General features: G+C 44.7%; 1 protein-coding gene across 1 annotated transcript in view; it reads right to left on the bottom strand.

Annotated features, from left to right (window-relative positions):
• LOC311123072 (delphilin-like) overlaps window positions 1-11,964 on the bottom strand; it is a gene marked incomplete at both ends in the record, with an annotated part of 48,135 nt that extends 36,171 nt beyond the window's left edge. The window contains 5 exon segments of the mRNA XM_084158136.1: window positions 8,031-8,185; window positions 8,424-8,756; window positions 9,054-9,170; window positions 9,402-9,538; window positions 11,874-11,964. Coding sequence (XP_084014262.1) covers window positions 8,031-8,185; window positions 8,424-8,756; window positions 9,054-9,170; window positions 9,402-9,538; window positions 11,874-11,964 — 833 coding nt within the window.
• Between the last annotated feature and the right edge of the window lie 4,014 nt (window positions 11,965-15,978).

Raw genomic sequence — 15,978 nt, 5'->3', positions numbered from 1 at the left:
ACCCCACCTTAGTCACCACCCGCTTCCCTAGCCTCCTCCACATGACCACCCTCCAACTTACTCCACCTGGATTTAGGGGCAGCACCGGGCTAAGGGACAGCACCTGGCTGGACGGCTCATGGCAGGCTGAAGGATCTGGCGGCTCATGGCTGGCTGACGGATCTGGCTGCTCATGGCTGGCCGACGGATCTGGCTGCTCATGGCTGGCCGACGGATCTGGCTGCTCATGGCTGGCCGACGGATCTGGCTGCTCATGGCTGGCGGAAGGCTCTGGCTGATCCTGTCTGGCGGAAGGCTCTGGCTGATCCTGTCTGGCAGAAGGCTCTGGCTGATCCTGTCTGGCAGAAGGCTCTGGCTGATCCTGTCTGGCGGAAGGCTCTGGCTGATCCTGTCTGGCGGAAGGCTCTAGCGGCTCTGGTCTGGCGGACGGCTCTGATGGCTCATGGCAGACGGGCGGCTTTGCAGGCTTTGGGCAGACGGGCAGTTCAGGCCCCGTTGGGCAGACGGCAGACTCTGGCCGTCTGAGGCGCACCGTAGACTTGGTGCGGGTGGCCGGAACAGGCCGGACCGGGCTGGCGACGCGCACCGTAGTCTTGGTGCGGGTGGCAGGAACAGGCCGGGTCGGGCTGGCGACGCGCACCGTAGTCTTGGTGCGGGTGGCAGGAACAGGCCGGACCGGGCTGGCGACGCGCACCGTAGACTTGGTGCGGGTGGCAGGAACAGGCCGGGTCGGGCTGGCGACGCGCACCGTAGTCTTGGTGCGGGTGGCCGGAACAGGCCGGACCGGGCTGGCGACGCGCACCGTAGTCTTGGTGCGGGTGGCAGGAACAGGCCGGGTCGGGCTGGCGACGCGCACCGTAGTCTTGGTGCGGGTGGCAGGAACAGGCCGGGTCGGGCTGGCGACGTGCACCGTAGTCTTGGTGCGGGTGGCAGGAACAGGCCGGGTCGGGCTGGCGACGCGCACCGTAGTCTTGGTGCGGGTGGCAGGAACAGGCCGGACCGGGCTGTGGAGACGGACAGGAGGCCTGGAGTGAACAGCGGCCACCACCCGTCCTGGCTGAATGCCTACCCTCACACACTCTGTGTGAGGCATCAGCACAGGACGTACAGGGCGGTGTACCCCTGGCCTGGTGGCCTCCTGGATACTCCCCCTTTTCTCCTCCGTCAGCCCCGTCGTCCATGCCGTGTGCCCCCCCCTAAAAAATTTCTGGGGTTGACTCACGACCCTCCGACGACGACCCTGATCCCGCCGTAGCTCCTCTCTACGGCGCGCCTCCACCGTCTCACTCCATGGCCGGCGATCCATCCCGGCCAGGATTTCCTCCCAGGTCCAGGACCCCTGCCCGTCCAAGATCTGCTCCCATGTCCAGGCTGCCTGCTCCTGGACACGCTGCTTGGTCCTTTTATGGTGGGTTTTTCTGTCACGACCGTCTGAGGAAGCGGACCAATACGCAGCGCGTTGAGTGAACATGACTTTATTTGAGTAAAGACACGAACGACAAAAACAATAAACAAAGACGGCTAGTGAAGTCCACAGTTACAAATACTGAATACGGAACAAAAACCCACAATGCCCACAGGAAAACATTCAGATTAAATATGGCTCCCAATCAGAGATAACGAGCCGACAGCTGACACTCGTTACCTCCGATTGGGAGTCACACGACACCACAATTAACACACCCAAAACACAACCAACCGAATACACCCTTACAACCAACCCCACAACAAATACCCAACAAAACAAATACACCCTGGCTCAAATCCAAAAGTCCCGGAGCCAGAGTGTTACAGCATCCCTGTAGAATCCCTGTGCAACTCAATAATAGGAAGGTGTTCGTAATGTTTTGTACACTCAGTGTTTAATAATAATAATAATAATATGTGATTCTGCTTGCTGTGAAATAGTGTCATTTACAAGGGGTTGTTGAGTCCTCCAGCAGCATTAATAAGCTTTTTAAGGCCAGTAAAGCGTATTTCCAGTAATCAGTGGTGGTAAAGTACTTAAGTAAAAATACTTTAAAGTACTACTTAAGTAGTTTTTTGGGGTATCTGTACTTTTTATATTTTTGACAACTTTTACTTTTGCTTCTCTACATTCCTAAAAAAATTATGTACTCTTTACTCCATATAGTCCCTCCTATAGCTCAGTTGGTAGAGCATGGCGCTTGCAACGCCAGGGTTGTGGGTTCGATTCCCACGGGGTCCAGTATGAAAAATGTATGCACTCACTAACTGTAAGTCGCTCTGGCTAAGAGCGTCTGCTAAATGACTAAAATGTAAATATATTTTCCCTGACACCCAAAAGTACTCGTTACATTTTGAATGCTTAGCAGGACAGGCAAATGGTCCAATTCACACACTTATGAAGAGAACATCCCTGGTCATCCCTACTGCCTCTGATCTGGCAGACCCACAAAACACAAATGCTTGTTTTGTAAATTATGTTTTGGAGAGTGCCCCTGGCTATCCGTAAATGTAAAAAACAAGAAAATTGTCCCGTCTGGTTTGCTGAATATAAGGAATTTGAAATGATTTATACTTTTAGCAATTACATTTACTTTTGATACTTAAGTATATTTAAAACCAAATACTTTTAGACTTTTACTCAAGTAGTATTTTACTGGGTGATTTTCACTTTTACTTGAGTCATTTTCTATTAAGGTATCTTTACCTTTACTCAAGTATGACAATTGGGTACTTTTTCCACCACTGCCAGTAATGGAGGTGATTATGCAACTGAAACCTCCAACCCTGTTCCTGGAGAGCTACTGTCCTGTAGGTTTTCACTCCAACCCTGTTCCTGGAGAGCTACCGTCCTGTAGGTTTTCACTCCAACCCTGTTCCTGGAGAGATACCGTCCTGTAGGTTTTCACTCCAACCCTGTTCCTGGAGAGCTACTGTCCTGTAGGTTTTCACTCCAACCCTGTTCCCGGAGAGCTACCTTCCTGTAGGTTTTCACTCCAACCCCAGTTGTAACTAACCTGATTCAGCTTATCAACCAGCTAATTATTAGAATCAGGTGTGCTAGATTAGGGTTGGAGCGAAAACCTACAGGACGGTAGCTCTCCAGGAACAGGGTTGGAGTGAAAACCTACAGGAGGGTAGCTCTCTAAGAGCAGGGTTGGAGTGAAAACCAGCAGGATGGTAGATCTCCAGGAACAGGGTTGGAGAGCCCTGGATTAGATACTAAAAAAGCCCCATCACTTATTATGAGTTCTAGTTTACCGCTTATTCTAGGAATAGCCAGAGACAAAAAGTATCAATCGTATAATCTGGTACAAAATCCTAGAATGTTTCATGTTGACCTATTCAAGTGCTGAGAGTCAATATGCAAGCAAGAAGTATACAGTCAACACTGATTCAGACCTCTGCATTAAATCACTGCACAACAATAAATAGTAGAAACATTCAAACAAGTCTCTGAAAAAGACCATGGGCTTCCATTCAACACACACTACCCCCTCAGAGGAAAGGTGCACAGGGACAGTAGTGTACCAGGGTAATTATCTGCCCACCTATGGCAAGTGTGACATTACACTGACTGCGGTGCCCCTACCTGTACTGCAACAGCAAGACAGCACTGCAAGACAACTGCAAGTACCACAGTCCAAAACAACCAATAATATAAACAGTACTCACCCAAAACAGCTAATTCCAGTTAGTACACTGTCATAATTCAGAATCAGAGGGAAAGGATTATACAATAATAAACGTGAGTAAGTGCATAGGTTCACAAACTGAATATTGAAGTCCTAAAGCATTATAACACTATCGGAGAGTCCTAATGCATTATAACGCTATGGGAGAGTCCTAAAGCATTATAACGCTATGGGAGAGTCCTAAAGCATTATAACGCTATGGGAGAGTCCTAATGCATTATAACGGTATGGGAGAGTCCTAATGCATTATAACGGTATGGGAGAGTCCTAATGCATTATAACGGTATGGGAAAGTCCTAATGCATTATAACGGTATGGGAGAGTCCTAATGCATTATAACGGTATGGGAGAGTCCTAATGCATTATAACGGTATGGGAGAGTCCTAATGCATTATAACGCTATGGGATAGAATCAGCATAGTGTATCTAGGAACCATCGCCAGCAGTGAACTCTCATCAACCACAGAGGAGCTTAAAGCAGAATAATGAGGATAGAATCCATCACAGAAAGAGAGAGAGAGAGGGGGGAGGGAGAGAGTGAGAGAGAGAGAGTAAGAGAGAGAGTAAGAGAGAGAGTAAGAGAGAGAGTGAGAGTGAGAGTGAGAGTGAGAGTGAGAGAGAGAGAGAGAGAGAGAGAGAGAGAGAGAGAGAGAGAGAGAGAGAGAGAGAGAGAGAGAGAGAGAGAGAGATGGAAAGAGAAAGGGAGGAGGAGGAGAGAGGTGGAAGAGAGAGAGAGAGAGGGAGGGAGGAAGAGAGAGAGAGTCCAATTCAGTGGAATAAAACAAACATCTCCATGGCCTGTTAAATGCCACTCAGTCTATATTTAGAGAATAATGCCAAAGGAAAGTCTCGCTGCCCTCTGGGGATCTGGAATCACTGTCTTATGTTCATATTGAACAAAATAGCTTTGCATTTGAATATTCAATTATTCACACATAACCTTAAATAGTACCATATCTTACAGTATAACAATCTCTATAACTAGGTATCTAATCATATCACTAGGACACAGAGTTTTTTCTGGTCTGGTCACGTGGTCAAGAAAAACTCAGGGCCCCATTCATAAGGTATCATTTACATTTACATTTTAGTCGACGCTCTTATCCAGAGCGACTTACAGTTAGTGACTTCATACATTTGTCATACTGGCCCCCCGTGGGAATTGAACCCACAACCCTGGCGTTGCAAACGCCATGCTCTACCAACTGAGCTACATGGGGCTACACTGAGCTATCACTACCTACCCCAAATACCAGTAAGTGATGCTGAGATGACTAAAATGCGTTACGTGGAACTACAATCCGCACAATCCACCACATCCCCCTTGTTTGCCTCTGTGTAGTTGACTCCCTCTAGTAAAGAGAGGTTAAGGTCAGATAATCAAAGCTATGGTCTGGCTATAGCTCATTGGTAAAGTTACCCCACTGTGGTAAGACCCCAGCCGGATGACCACATGGTCCATATTCCCTCAGATGGTTTCCTCATACCAACCAATCCAATTAAAGACTGTTAATCTCACATGACAGATGCCCATCTCCCTCTCTAACGAACTCCCTTCATAGGGCACGAAAGTAACAGTAATCTCCACACATCTATAGTGCCTTCGGAAAGTATTCAGACCCCTTGACTTTTTCCACATTTTGTTAGGTTACAGCCTTATTCTAAAATGTATTAAATTGTTTTTTTCCCCTCATCAATCTACACACAATACCCCATAATGACAAAGCAAAAACTGGTTTTTAGAAATGTTTGAAAATGTATTAACAATAGAAAACTGAAATATTACATTTACATAAGTATTCAGACCCTTTACTCAGTACTTTGTTGAAGCACCTTTGGCAGCGATTACAGCCTCAAGTCTTCTTGGGTATGATGCTACAAGCTTAGCACACCTGTATTTGGGGAGTTTCTCCCATTCTTCTCTGCAGATCCTCTCAAGCTCTGGCAGGTTGGATGAGATGTGTCGCTGCACAGCTATTTTCAGGTCTCTCCAGAGATGTTCAATCGGGTTCAAGTCCGGCCTCTGGCTAGGCCACTCAAGGACATTCAGAGACTTGTCCCGAAGCCACTCCTGCGTTGTCTTGGCTGTGTGCTTAGGGTCGCTGTCCTGTTGGAAGGTGAACCTTCGCCACAGTCAATCTACACACAATACCCCATAATGACAAAGCAAAAACAGGATTTTAGAAATTGTTGCTAATACAAAATAAACGGAAATATGACATTTACATAAGTATTCAGACCCTTTACTCAGTACGTTGTTGAAGCACCTTTGGCAGCAATTACAGCCTCGATTCTTCTTGGGTATGACACTACAAGCTTGGCACACATGTATTCGGGGAGTTTCTCCTGTTGGAAGGTGAACCTTCGCCCCAGTCTGAGGTCCTGAGCGCTCTGGAGCAGGGTTTCATCAAGAATCTCTCTGTACTTTCCTCTGTTCATCTTTGCCTCGATCCTGACAAGTATCCCAGTCCCTGCCGCTGAAAAACATCCCCACAGCATGATGCTGCCACCACCATGCTTCACCGTAGGGATGGTGCCAGGTTTCCTCCAGACGTGACGCTTGGCATTCAGGCCAAAGAGTTCAATCTTGGTTTCATCAGACCAGAGAATCTTGTTTCTCATGGTCTGAGAGTATTTTAGGTGCCTTTTGGCAAACTCCAAGTGGGCTGTCATGTGCCTTTTACTGAGGAGTGGCTTCCGTCTGGCCACTCTACCACAAAGGCATGATTGGTGGAGTGCTGCAGAGATGGTTGTCCTTCAGGAAGGTTCTCCCATCTCCACAGAGGAACTCTGGAGCTCTGTCAGATTGACCATCGGGTTCTTAGTCACCTCCCTGACCAAGGCCCTTCTCCCCCGATTGCTCAGTTCGGCTGACCGGCCAGCTCTAGGAAGTGTCTTGGTGGTTCCAAACTTCTTCCATTTAAGAATGATGGAGGCCACTCTGTTCTTGGGGACCTTCAATGCTGCAGACATTTTTTGGTACCCTTCCCCAGATCTGTGCCTCAACACAATCCTCTCGGAGCTCTACGACAATTCCTTCGACCTCATGGCTTGGTTTATGCTCTGACATGCACTGTCAACTGTGGGACCTTATATAGACAGGTGTGTACTTTTCCAAATCTTGTCCAATCAATTGAATTTACCACAGGTGGACTCCAATTAAGTTGTAGAAACATCTCAAGGATTATCAATGGAAACAGGATGCACCTGAGCTCAATTTTTTCGAGTCTCATAGCAAAGGGTCTGAATACTTATGTAAATAAGGTATTTCTGTTTTTGATTTTTAATACATTTGTAAACATTTCTAAAAACGTGTTTTCACTTTGTCATTATGAGGTATTGTGTGTAGATTGCTGAGGATTTGCATTTATTTAATCAATTTAAGAATAAGGCTGTAACGTAACAAAATGTGGAAAAAGTCAAGGGGTCTGAATACTTTCCGAAGGCACTGTAAAGGAAAATGTGTACTTGGATTAAGGGTTAAGTGTACTTGGATTAAGGGTTTAGTGTACTTGGATTAAGGGTTTAGTGTACTTGGATTAAGGGTTTAGTGTACTTGGATTAAGAGTTTAGTGTACTTGGATTAAGGGTTTAGTGTGAGTCTTGTTGCTCGTTTTCACACACTAACAGACATAAGACAAGTATTTCTTCATTGAAATGCCTGACAATATGAGTCTTCGGCCATAGTTCAGTCGAGGTCACAGACAAACTAATCTCATGCAAAAAGGCAAAGACAGTAATGATTACAATACTGGCAGATCCTTGAGCTGATCTCAGACAGAAACAGTGCTGGCAACATATGTAAACATCAGGTAGAATTTGAAACGGCCACACTAAAACTGGCTTTGCCTTTGTTGAGTTTAACTTCTGATCATCAATGGCACTCAACCAGTGATTATTGTGAACACCTGCAAATCTTATCTGGCAGATCTGTCACTAACCCTTTTGATTTGGCTCAAGACTCCATTTTGGCTCAGGCTATGCAGTTTCACTCACACCCCTACCAGTTTGACCTAACAGGAGGGTCACTGTGGGTTTACCCTGAGCCAGGTCTGCAGCAGATGGCGTCCACCTAAAGCACAGTGTGATTATGGTTGACGCTAATCAAGCCCCCCCCCCCACCCCCCACCAGCTAAATTAGCAAAAGGAAAAGCCTGTTTACACACCCATCAGACAATAATCCCCACAAATGACTATTACTTTTCACTGGGACTCCGAAATGGGGATTTTAGACTTAGGCTGCATCCCACCTGGGTTGTACTAGGATGTCTAAATGGGAATAAGGATTTAATGTACATCTGGTAGGCTGCCTCCTCTATACTGAATACAACAGTCTGGATGATACCCAGGGAGCAGAGACTCCGGTACCTGATGTTGCCGATGAGCGTCTGCTGCTCGTCAGTGGTGAGGATGTCTGGGAGGACGGAGGCCAGCCAATCAACCTTCTTCTCCGCAGCGTACTGCTTCAGTACCGCAAACAGCCTCTCCTTCACCTCAGGTTCCTCCCCCAAAATCTGGTCAATCTGAAAGATATCAATAACATGTTGTTGAAGGGGGTATAGTACACAGCCTCCCTAAAGAAAGATGGAAACATTTACAAAGAAGCATCCAATTATCTGACTGAGGAAGTAAGGTCAGTAGACTTGCGTAATTCTTTTTGAACAGTATAGCTTCTCTTTCAAACTGTTGTTTTCTCTGGACGTCAATGTTCCCCTGTATAGCTCCAACTCATACAAAAGTTAGTTTAATAGAAAGCCTCACCTTCCTGTTGAACTCCAGGGCCTTGTGTTTACGGTTCGTCCTCACCCCGTCTTCCCCAGGCTGTATCCCATCCATACTCTCACTGCTGTGTACTCTCCGTCTGGGCCCCAGACACAGCACCCCCAGCCTCAGCCTCCCCTGGGACGTCTTGATCAGTGCCGCCGCCATCTCGTGCTGCCTCACCGGGATCCCGTTGACTTCCATGACGTAGTCGCCGGCCCGCAGGCCACCCCGTCCCGCCGGAGAGCAGGGGGAACAGTCCTCCACCAGGAGGGGGCAGTCTCCCACGATGGTGAAGCCGAAACGACCGTCAGGACCCGGGGTGATGTCCATCTGAGAGGCAGAGATAGAATTCTTATTTCACTTTCACTGTATTATATCAAGATAGAGAGAAATTGTTTTTACTAATGACTTGAAAAGTATGGCCTTGCCGATGAAATTAGGGCGGCAAATCCAGCATTGCCACTACAGTTTCTGGGGTTACATGAGGTATCAGAAATACAGTGAGTCAGGTTTTCAGTAGGTACAAACTGAAATACAAAATGTTTTTCATAAAATCAATCAGAACTATCAAACATTGTGCTACAGTATGATGATGCCAGGTGAGTCCCAGTCAGAGTGAGTTCAGACCTGCTGGATGCGAGACACCACTCCGATGCTGGGAGGGATGTTCCTATGGGTCTGAGCGATGGAGATGACAGCCTGGAATCCCAGAGTGGACACATTCTGGCCCTCGATCTCCAGCACCTGATCTCCAGCACAGAGAAACAGTATAATGAAGAGACCCAGAAACAGCTTTTCCATTATAAATCCCTGATCATACTATTACATTATCATCATAATATTATCATAGTATTAACATAATACTATTAACAGCATAGTTGTCAATTGACTTGCCTTGTTAAATAATGGCTAAATAAAGGATTAAAATAATTGCTGATTGGGCCTTTCGGTCTTAGGACCTAGAATCTCTCTGACCTGGTCACCTGGTTGCAGCCCCGCCAGGAAGGCACTGCTCCCCTCTTCCACAGACAGGATGTAGCTAGGACCACTTCCTCCCAGCTGGAAGCCAAACTCCTCTGGCCAGCCCTGATTGGATGTCGGCATTGCAATGACTACACGAGAGAAGAAGAAGAATGAGGAAGAGGAGAGGAAGATGAAGAAACACACAGGGAGTATGATGAGAATCAACTGAAAGATGTTCTGGATTGAGGTGAGAATGAGAGAAGCAGAGCGGTGCTCTCAGCGGTGGTGCTCTCAGCGGTGCTCTCAGCAGCGGTGATCTCAGCGGTGCTCTCAGCAGCGGTGATCTCAGCGGTGCTCTCATCCCCTGTCGAACGGTTGGGTTCGCTGACCACGTTCACAACTCCAAAGGCATCTCAGAGTATTTGACCTTGAGGAGCGTGAAGCATTCTCTTCCAAAGAGGGCTCTGAAATAATACCACTCTATTGCTGGCATGAGAGCGACTCAAGCATATACATTTAAACTCAGTTTTTCACAATTCCTGACATTTAATCCTAGTAAAAATTCCCTGTCTTAGGTCAGTTAGGATCACCACTTTATTTTAAGAATGTGAAATGTCAGAATAATAGTAGAGAAATATTTTATTTCAGTTTTTATTTCTTTCATCACATTCTCAGTGGGTCAGAAGTTTACATACACTCAATTAGTATTTGGTAGCATTGCCTTTAAATTGGTTAACTTGGGTCAAACGTTTCAGGTAGCCTTCCACAAGCTTCCCACAATAAGTTGGGTGAATTTTAGCCCATTCCTCCTGACAGAGCTGGTATAACTGAGTCAGGTTTGTAGGCCTCCTTGCTCGCACACGCTTTTTCAGTTCTGCCCACAAATGTTCTATAGGATTGAGGTCAGGGCTTTGTGATGGCCACTCCAATACCTTGACTTTGTTGTCCTTAAGCCATTTTGCCACAACTTTGGAAGTATGCTTGGGGTCATTGTCCATTTGGAAGACCCATTTGCGACCAAGCTTTAACTTCTTGACTGATGTCTTGAGATGTTGCTTCAATATATCCACATAATTTTCCTTCCTCATGATACCATCTATTTTGTGAAGTGCACCAGTCCCTCCTGCAGCAAAGCACCCCCACAGCATGATGCTGCCACCCCCGTGCTTCACGGTTGGGATGGTGTTCTTCGGCTTGCAAGCCACCCCCTTTTCCCTCCAAACATAACGATGGTAATTATGGCCAAACAGTTCTATTTTTGTTTCATCAGACCAGAGGACATTTCTCCAAAAAGTATGATCTTTGTCCCCATGTGCAGTTGCAAACCGTAGTCTGTCTTTTTTATGGCGGTTTTGGAGCAGTGGCTTCTTCCTTGGTGAGCGGCCTTTCAGGTTATATCGATATAGGACTTGTTTTACAGTGGATATAGATACTTTTGTACCTGTTTCCTCCAGCATCTTCACAAGGTCCTTTGCTGTTGTTCTGGGTTTGATTTGCACTTTTCGCACCAAAGTACGCTCATCTCTAGGAGACAGAACGCTTCTCCTTCCTGAGCGGTATGACGGCTACGTGGTCCCATGGTGTTTATACTTGCATACTATTGTTTGTACAGATTAACGTGGTACCTTCAGGCATTTGGAAATTGCTCCCAAGGATGAACCAGACTTGTGGAGGTCTACAATTTGTTTTCTGAGGTTTTGGCTGATTTCTTTTGATTTTCCCATGATGTCAAGCAAAGAGGCACTGAGTTTGAAGGTAGGCCTTGAAATACATCCACAGGTACAGCTCCAATTGACTCAAATGATGTCAATTAGCCTATCAGAAGCTTCTAAAGCCATGACATCATTTTCTGGAATTTCCCAAGCTGTTTAAAGGCACAGTCAACTTAGTGTATGTATACTTCTGACCCACTGGAATTGTGATACAGTGAATTATAAGTGAAATAAGCTGTCTGAAAAACAAAAACAAAAAATTACTTGTGTCATGCACAAAGTAGATAGTTTGTTAACAAGACATTTGTGGAGCGGTTGAAAAACAAGTTTTAATGACTCCAACCTAAGTGTATGTAAACTTCCGACTTCAACTGTAAGAGGCAATGTTTTCTATGCAAGAATATCTGCCATAGTCAAACACAGAAAACACATTTAAATCTAGGAGTGCAGGTTATCATGCTTTTTGTGGTAATACATTCAAATCCCTAATGCTTGATTTTGGAAGCTTTATAACATTCTATAAACTATAAAATATATAGAGCATTAAAACAGGATCAGCATGTTTTAACCTCCACGAGTTTCCTTCCAAAAACGTCCCTGACACGACAGGTCACACATGCCAAATATAGAATTATACAAATATCTATTCTGTCTGATCATGTGCAACAGATAATCTAACTAAAACAGAGTCAGTGTCTGCTGTTGAACCTCCAAAGCCTTGAAACAGTAATGTGTTTCAATAAGTGGATGAAAGTCATACAGAAAGACTTACAGTCATCTTTAGAGTGATAGTGAGGAACAGCAGACTTGTTCTGGTTCCTGAAAGAGTATCTGCCTTTCTTGTTCTGTAGAAATTTCTTCATCTTGTATCAGACTTTATCAAACTGCAGGTGACCTGTCTGTGAGCTAGTATCCAACCCGGCTTCCTAACTGTACAGTAAAAAAAAACCTTGGACCAAACCAACAGCCCCCATTCAAACAAGAGGAGTTGTCAATTCAAAATACCCCATCTTTAGAGTCCTCCACAGAGTCCTCCACAGAGTCATTCACATTGCCACCGCAACACAAGAAAAGGGTGACAGTACATGAAGACTTGTCACAGAGTTACTCCAGCATCTCCTCCCAGAGTGTGCACTTGCAGTCCTGCAGCCCGTTTGCACAGTGTTAATCATAAAACTGGGACGCCCTCACTCCGCTCCTTAGTAAAACCTCTCTCCAAAAAGGGGCCCCATTTTCTTCTATAAATACTCCTCTGCCTCTTTTCCTGCTCTCTCTCACGGCTAGGTGACGTCCTCCAAGGGACAGAGACTGGCCCAGAATCAGTGTGTGTGTCGTTCAGCGAGGGGTTGATGAACACTAATTGGAGCGTGTGCCTGGGCGCGTTCATGTGTGTGGTAGTCTGTGTGTGTGTGTGTGTGTGTGTGTGTGTGTGTGTGTGTGTGTGTGTGTGTGTGTGTGTGTGTGTGTGTGTGTGTGTGTGTCAATGCTCAGCCCCATTGAGAAGGAGCAGGGGCAATTTAAGACTTTGCTCTGGATTAGTGGGATTATGGGCTGAATCTTAAAATCCCCTCCACCCCCCATCAGGACAGGGACAGAGGGACACATGCCCCCCTTCATTAGAGTTAGGGTTGTGGAGATATCCACACAGACTCACTCACAGTGGTGCTTATGAATGTGTCTGCTCTGATCTGGGTTGCTTTAAAACATTGCTGCAGCAACCTGTCCCTGAAGTAATCTACAGTAAGAAACACAGGTGCAATCAGCAGGTTAGTTACTTGTGAATAAGTCTGCTCTGATCTGGGTTGCTTTAAAACAGTGCTGCAGCAACCTGTCCCTGAGGTAATCTACAGTAAGAAACACAGGTGCAATCAGCAGGTTAGTTACTTGTGAATAAGTCTGCTCTGATCTGGGTTGCTTTAAAACAGTGCTGCAGCAACCTGTCCCTGAGGTAATCTACAGTAAGAAACACAGGTGCAATCAGCAGGTTAGTTACTAGGCACATGGCCATCAGTCAATAGTAACTGCCAGTGAGTTGTGGTATATATGTCAGTGTACATGCAGTACATGAATTCCCATGGGAAATGGTTAATCACACACACAATATGGACAATGGAATTACAGATCACAGGAGGACATAACAATATTACCTACACATAAAAGCAGGTGGTTAATGAGAGGGATTTACTGTAGAGAGATGAATGACTTTATGGAGCTTCACACAGGACTACTGTGACAGTAGTTTAGCATTTTTTATAATATCATAATAATATTGTAATAACATAGTCATATCAAATGGATGTACTAACAGTAATAACACATGGTTTATAATGGCCTAAATACTGCTAAGACAGCTAAGACAGCTATGTAAATGACTTATTTTCCAGCACAGAAAACAGCAAAGGTGAAAAAAGTACCTCATAGTTGAGTAAAAGGAACAGCCCAGTTCTAGTTATACATACTGGGCCAGGTGAATTATTCAATAGCCATGCTTGTATCTCCAAAACACACACTGTTCCCCTCAATCAAACTCTCATCTTACACCTCGACCAACCCAAGATGGCCACTTCACTTGTATATGGGAATACGGGAGAACAAGAGAGCGAGTGACATTATACAAGTCATTGAGCCTGAGGGAAGATGATTGTTTGGTAACTGACTGTTTCGACATCAAGCTGTTTAAAGCAGAGACAGACTAGAACAAAATGAAAGCAATATTCATTCCCAGAGCCAAAAACAATCAAGTCATTTAGATACTGAAACAAATGACTAGAACTGCTAAAGCTGATAGGACCCATCATCATGTAACAACCGCCTGAATTGAAGCAGGTGACTCAGTGTGGAAGTGAATATAATGTGGAGATTCCCAACAGTAAACAAACTGTGGAGTCTACATCTACAGCCAACAAATTCATGAATATTCAGTCTGCGGATGCTGGAAAAACTTCAATGCAATCCTATTGAATAAAGATACTATTGTAACTGCCCAGAACGGTTTCGAAAACACATTAATTTGAGCTCCCATTATGATTTTAGAAATAATATGCAGACTTACCTTTCAACACCCTGAGAAGATGAAGGAATACATAGCCTACAGCGCAAATGCCTCTAAGTAACACTCCTCTCACTAACTGTATGTGTAACATGAGAGCAGGGCCTGTTTGAAAATGCAGGCAAAACCCAGCAACCAGATCCAACAGCCTGTGTCATGATGCCTTTGTGTTGTGTGCAACTGCGGGGTAAAATGGTGAACATTTCTACTTATCCATTCATTTTGCAGGGTCATTCTACAGATTCGGTGACATTTCAGTATTGTCAGTGTCCCAAGATGTACTAGTGTTATAACTTGTCAGAACATTTATCAAACTACACTTAAATTACAACATTTCAAAGTTTTACATGTTTTTAATATGGAGTAGAGAATATGATTTTAAACAGAGATGAATTTCAATACTTATATGTTTGCTTTTCTTAGGAGTATTAAGAATTTCGCCTGTCCCTATTGACCATCATGCAAATGGCGTGACTCATTTTGAGTACACAGTGTTAAATAATAATGCTTTTTTTTTGTTAAATTAATTGTATATGCCCCCTTATTATGCATAATCCATTTTCTCAGCATAAGACATTTTATTTTCTGAGAAATTCAGGCTTTTACCCCTGTCCTTGTATTTCTTTCAACCCCGTAACGCAACAATACCCCCACTCACAATTAAATAATGGTTTGATCCTGTGGACATCATTTATGAGGAAGTGACATCATACAAGTCTTCAGAGAAGCCTGGTGTGACAAGTGGTAAGCTGCTCTCTCACTTTTTATAAATATTTCATGTTTTTTAAGCACATATGGGCTTTGTCAATCTCAGGTATTCAACTCTGTTGGGGGGGGGGGATTCATAGTTAAGATTTTACCAATAATTGTTTTTATAGCTATGAAGTATAACAATGTCTTTTGTTGAATAAGGCCATGTGGCACACTGCTAGCTGCTAGCATCCCGAATTAGCAACAGATTAGCACAAAATCTTCAACCCTGTCACATTCAACCCCATCACATTTTTCAATGTTACGGGGTTGAATGGCTGTTACAGGGTTGAATAGCTGTTAAATCTTAGCAATATTTAATGTATATTGCTTAATACCAATCATATTTTCTTGTTGAATGTTTGTTGTTTACGGTTTTACAGTATCAACTAAAAGTACGAGGAATTTTTGAAAATAATAACTTTAAAAAAGCGACAATTAATTTGTTCTCTCTCCTATATACATTGACATATTTAGGAGTATTATCTGCAAGTTCATGTTCATTTTACTACATAGTGATTAAAAGGATACAATATTTAGTCTTGAAGAGTAAGCAGGTCATTGACTTGACCTTGACCTACAATTTCAGATTCAACAATGGAAAAAACAGCAGCAGAAAGGAAACACACATAGAGAGGAAGGTGAGGGACATCCGCGCGCCGGTGGTCAGGTAATTCTCCTGGACATGGGAAGGGCGCACCAGATGGTGTTGGTGCAACCCTAAAAAGAACCGCAGACAGGCTGATAAGTCAAGGATGTGACATCCCAAATGCTCATACTCTGTACAGGGTCTTAGAGGAGAACAACACTGCCATCAAGCTTTACTTCATTGAAGACGAGGCCATCGAGAAAGCCGTCCAAGGTATGCCAGCCAATTTGCCAGTAGTTCCATCCACAATGCGGATCCACCAAGTTGTTTGTGTGGCTGCAAGGCAAATTGCCTACCGTGATGTAAGCTGTATGTGCACAGTGCACAACAAGAAACTGGAATGCCAGTGTTTCAATACACAACATTTCACATTTACCCCTAAAGTTACATCAGTCGTGTCACAGAGGGAGGTTGATTGGGCAAATCCAG

The sequence above is a fragment of the Coregonus lavaretus genome, assembly GCF_964263955.1.
Source record: "Coregonus lavaretus genome assembly, chromosome: 1".
Lineage (NCBI taxonomy): Eukaryota > Metazoa > Chordata > Actinopteri > Salmoniformes > Salmonidae > Coregonus > Coregonus lavaretus.
Note: the sequence above shows the minus strand (reverse complement) of the source record. Positions and strands in the feature narration are given on the sequence as shown.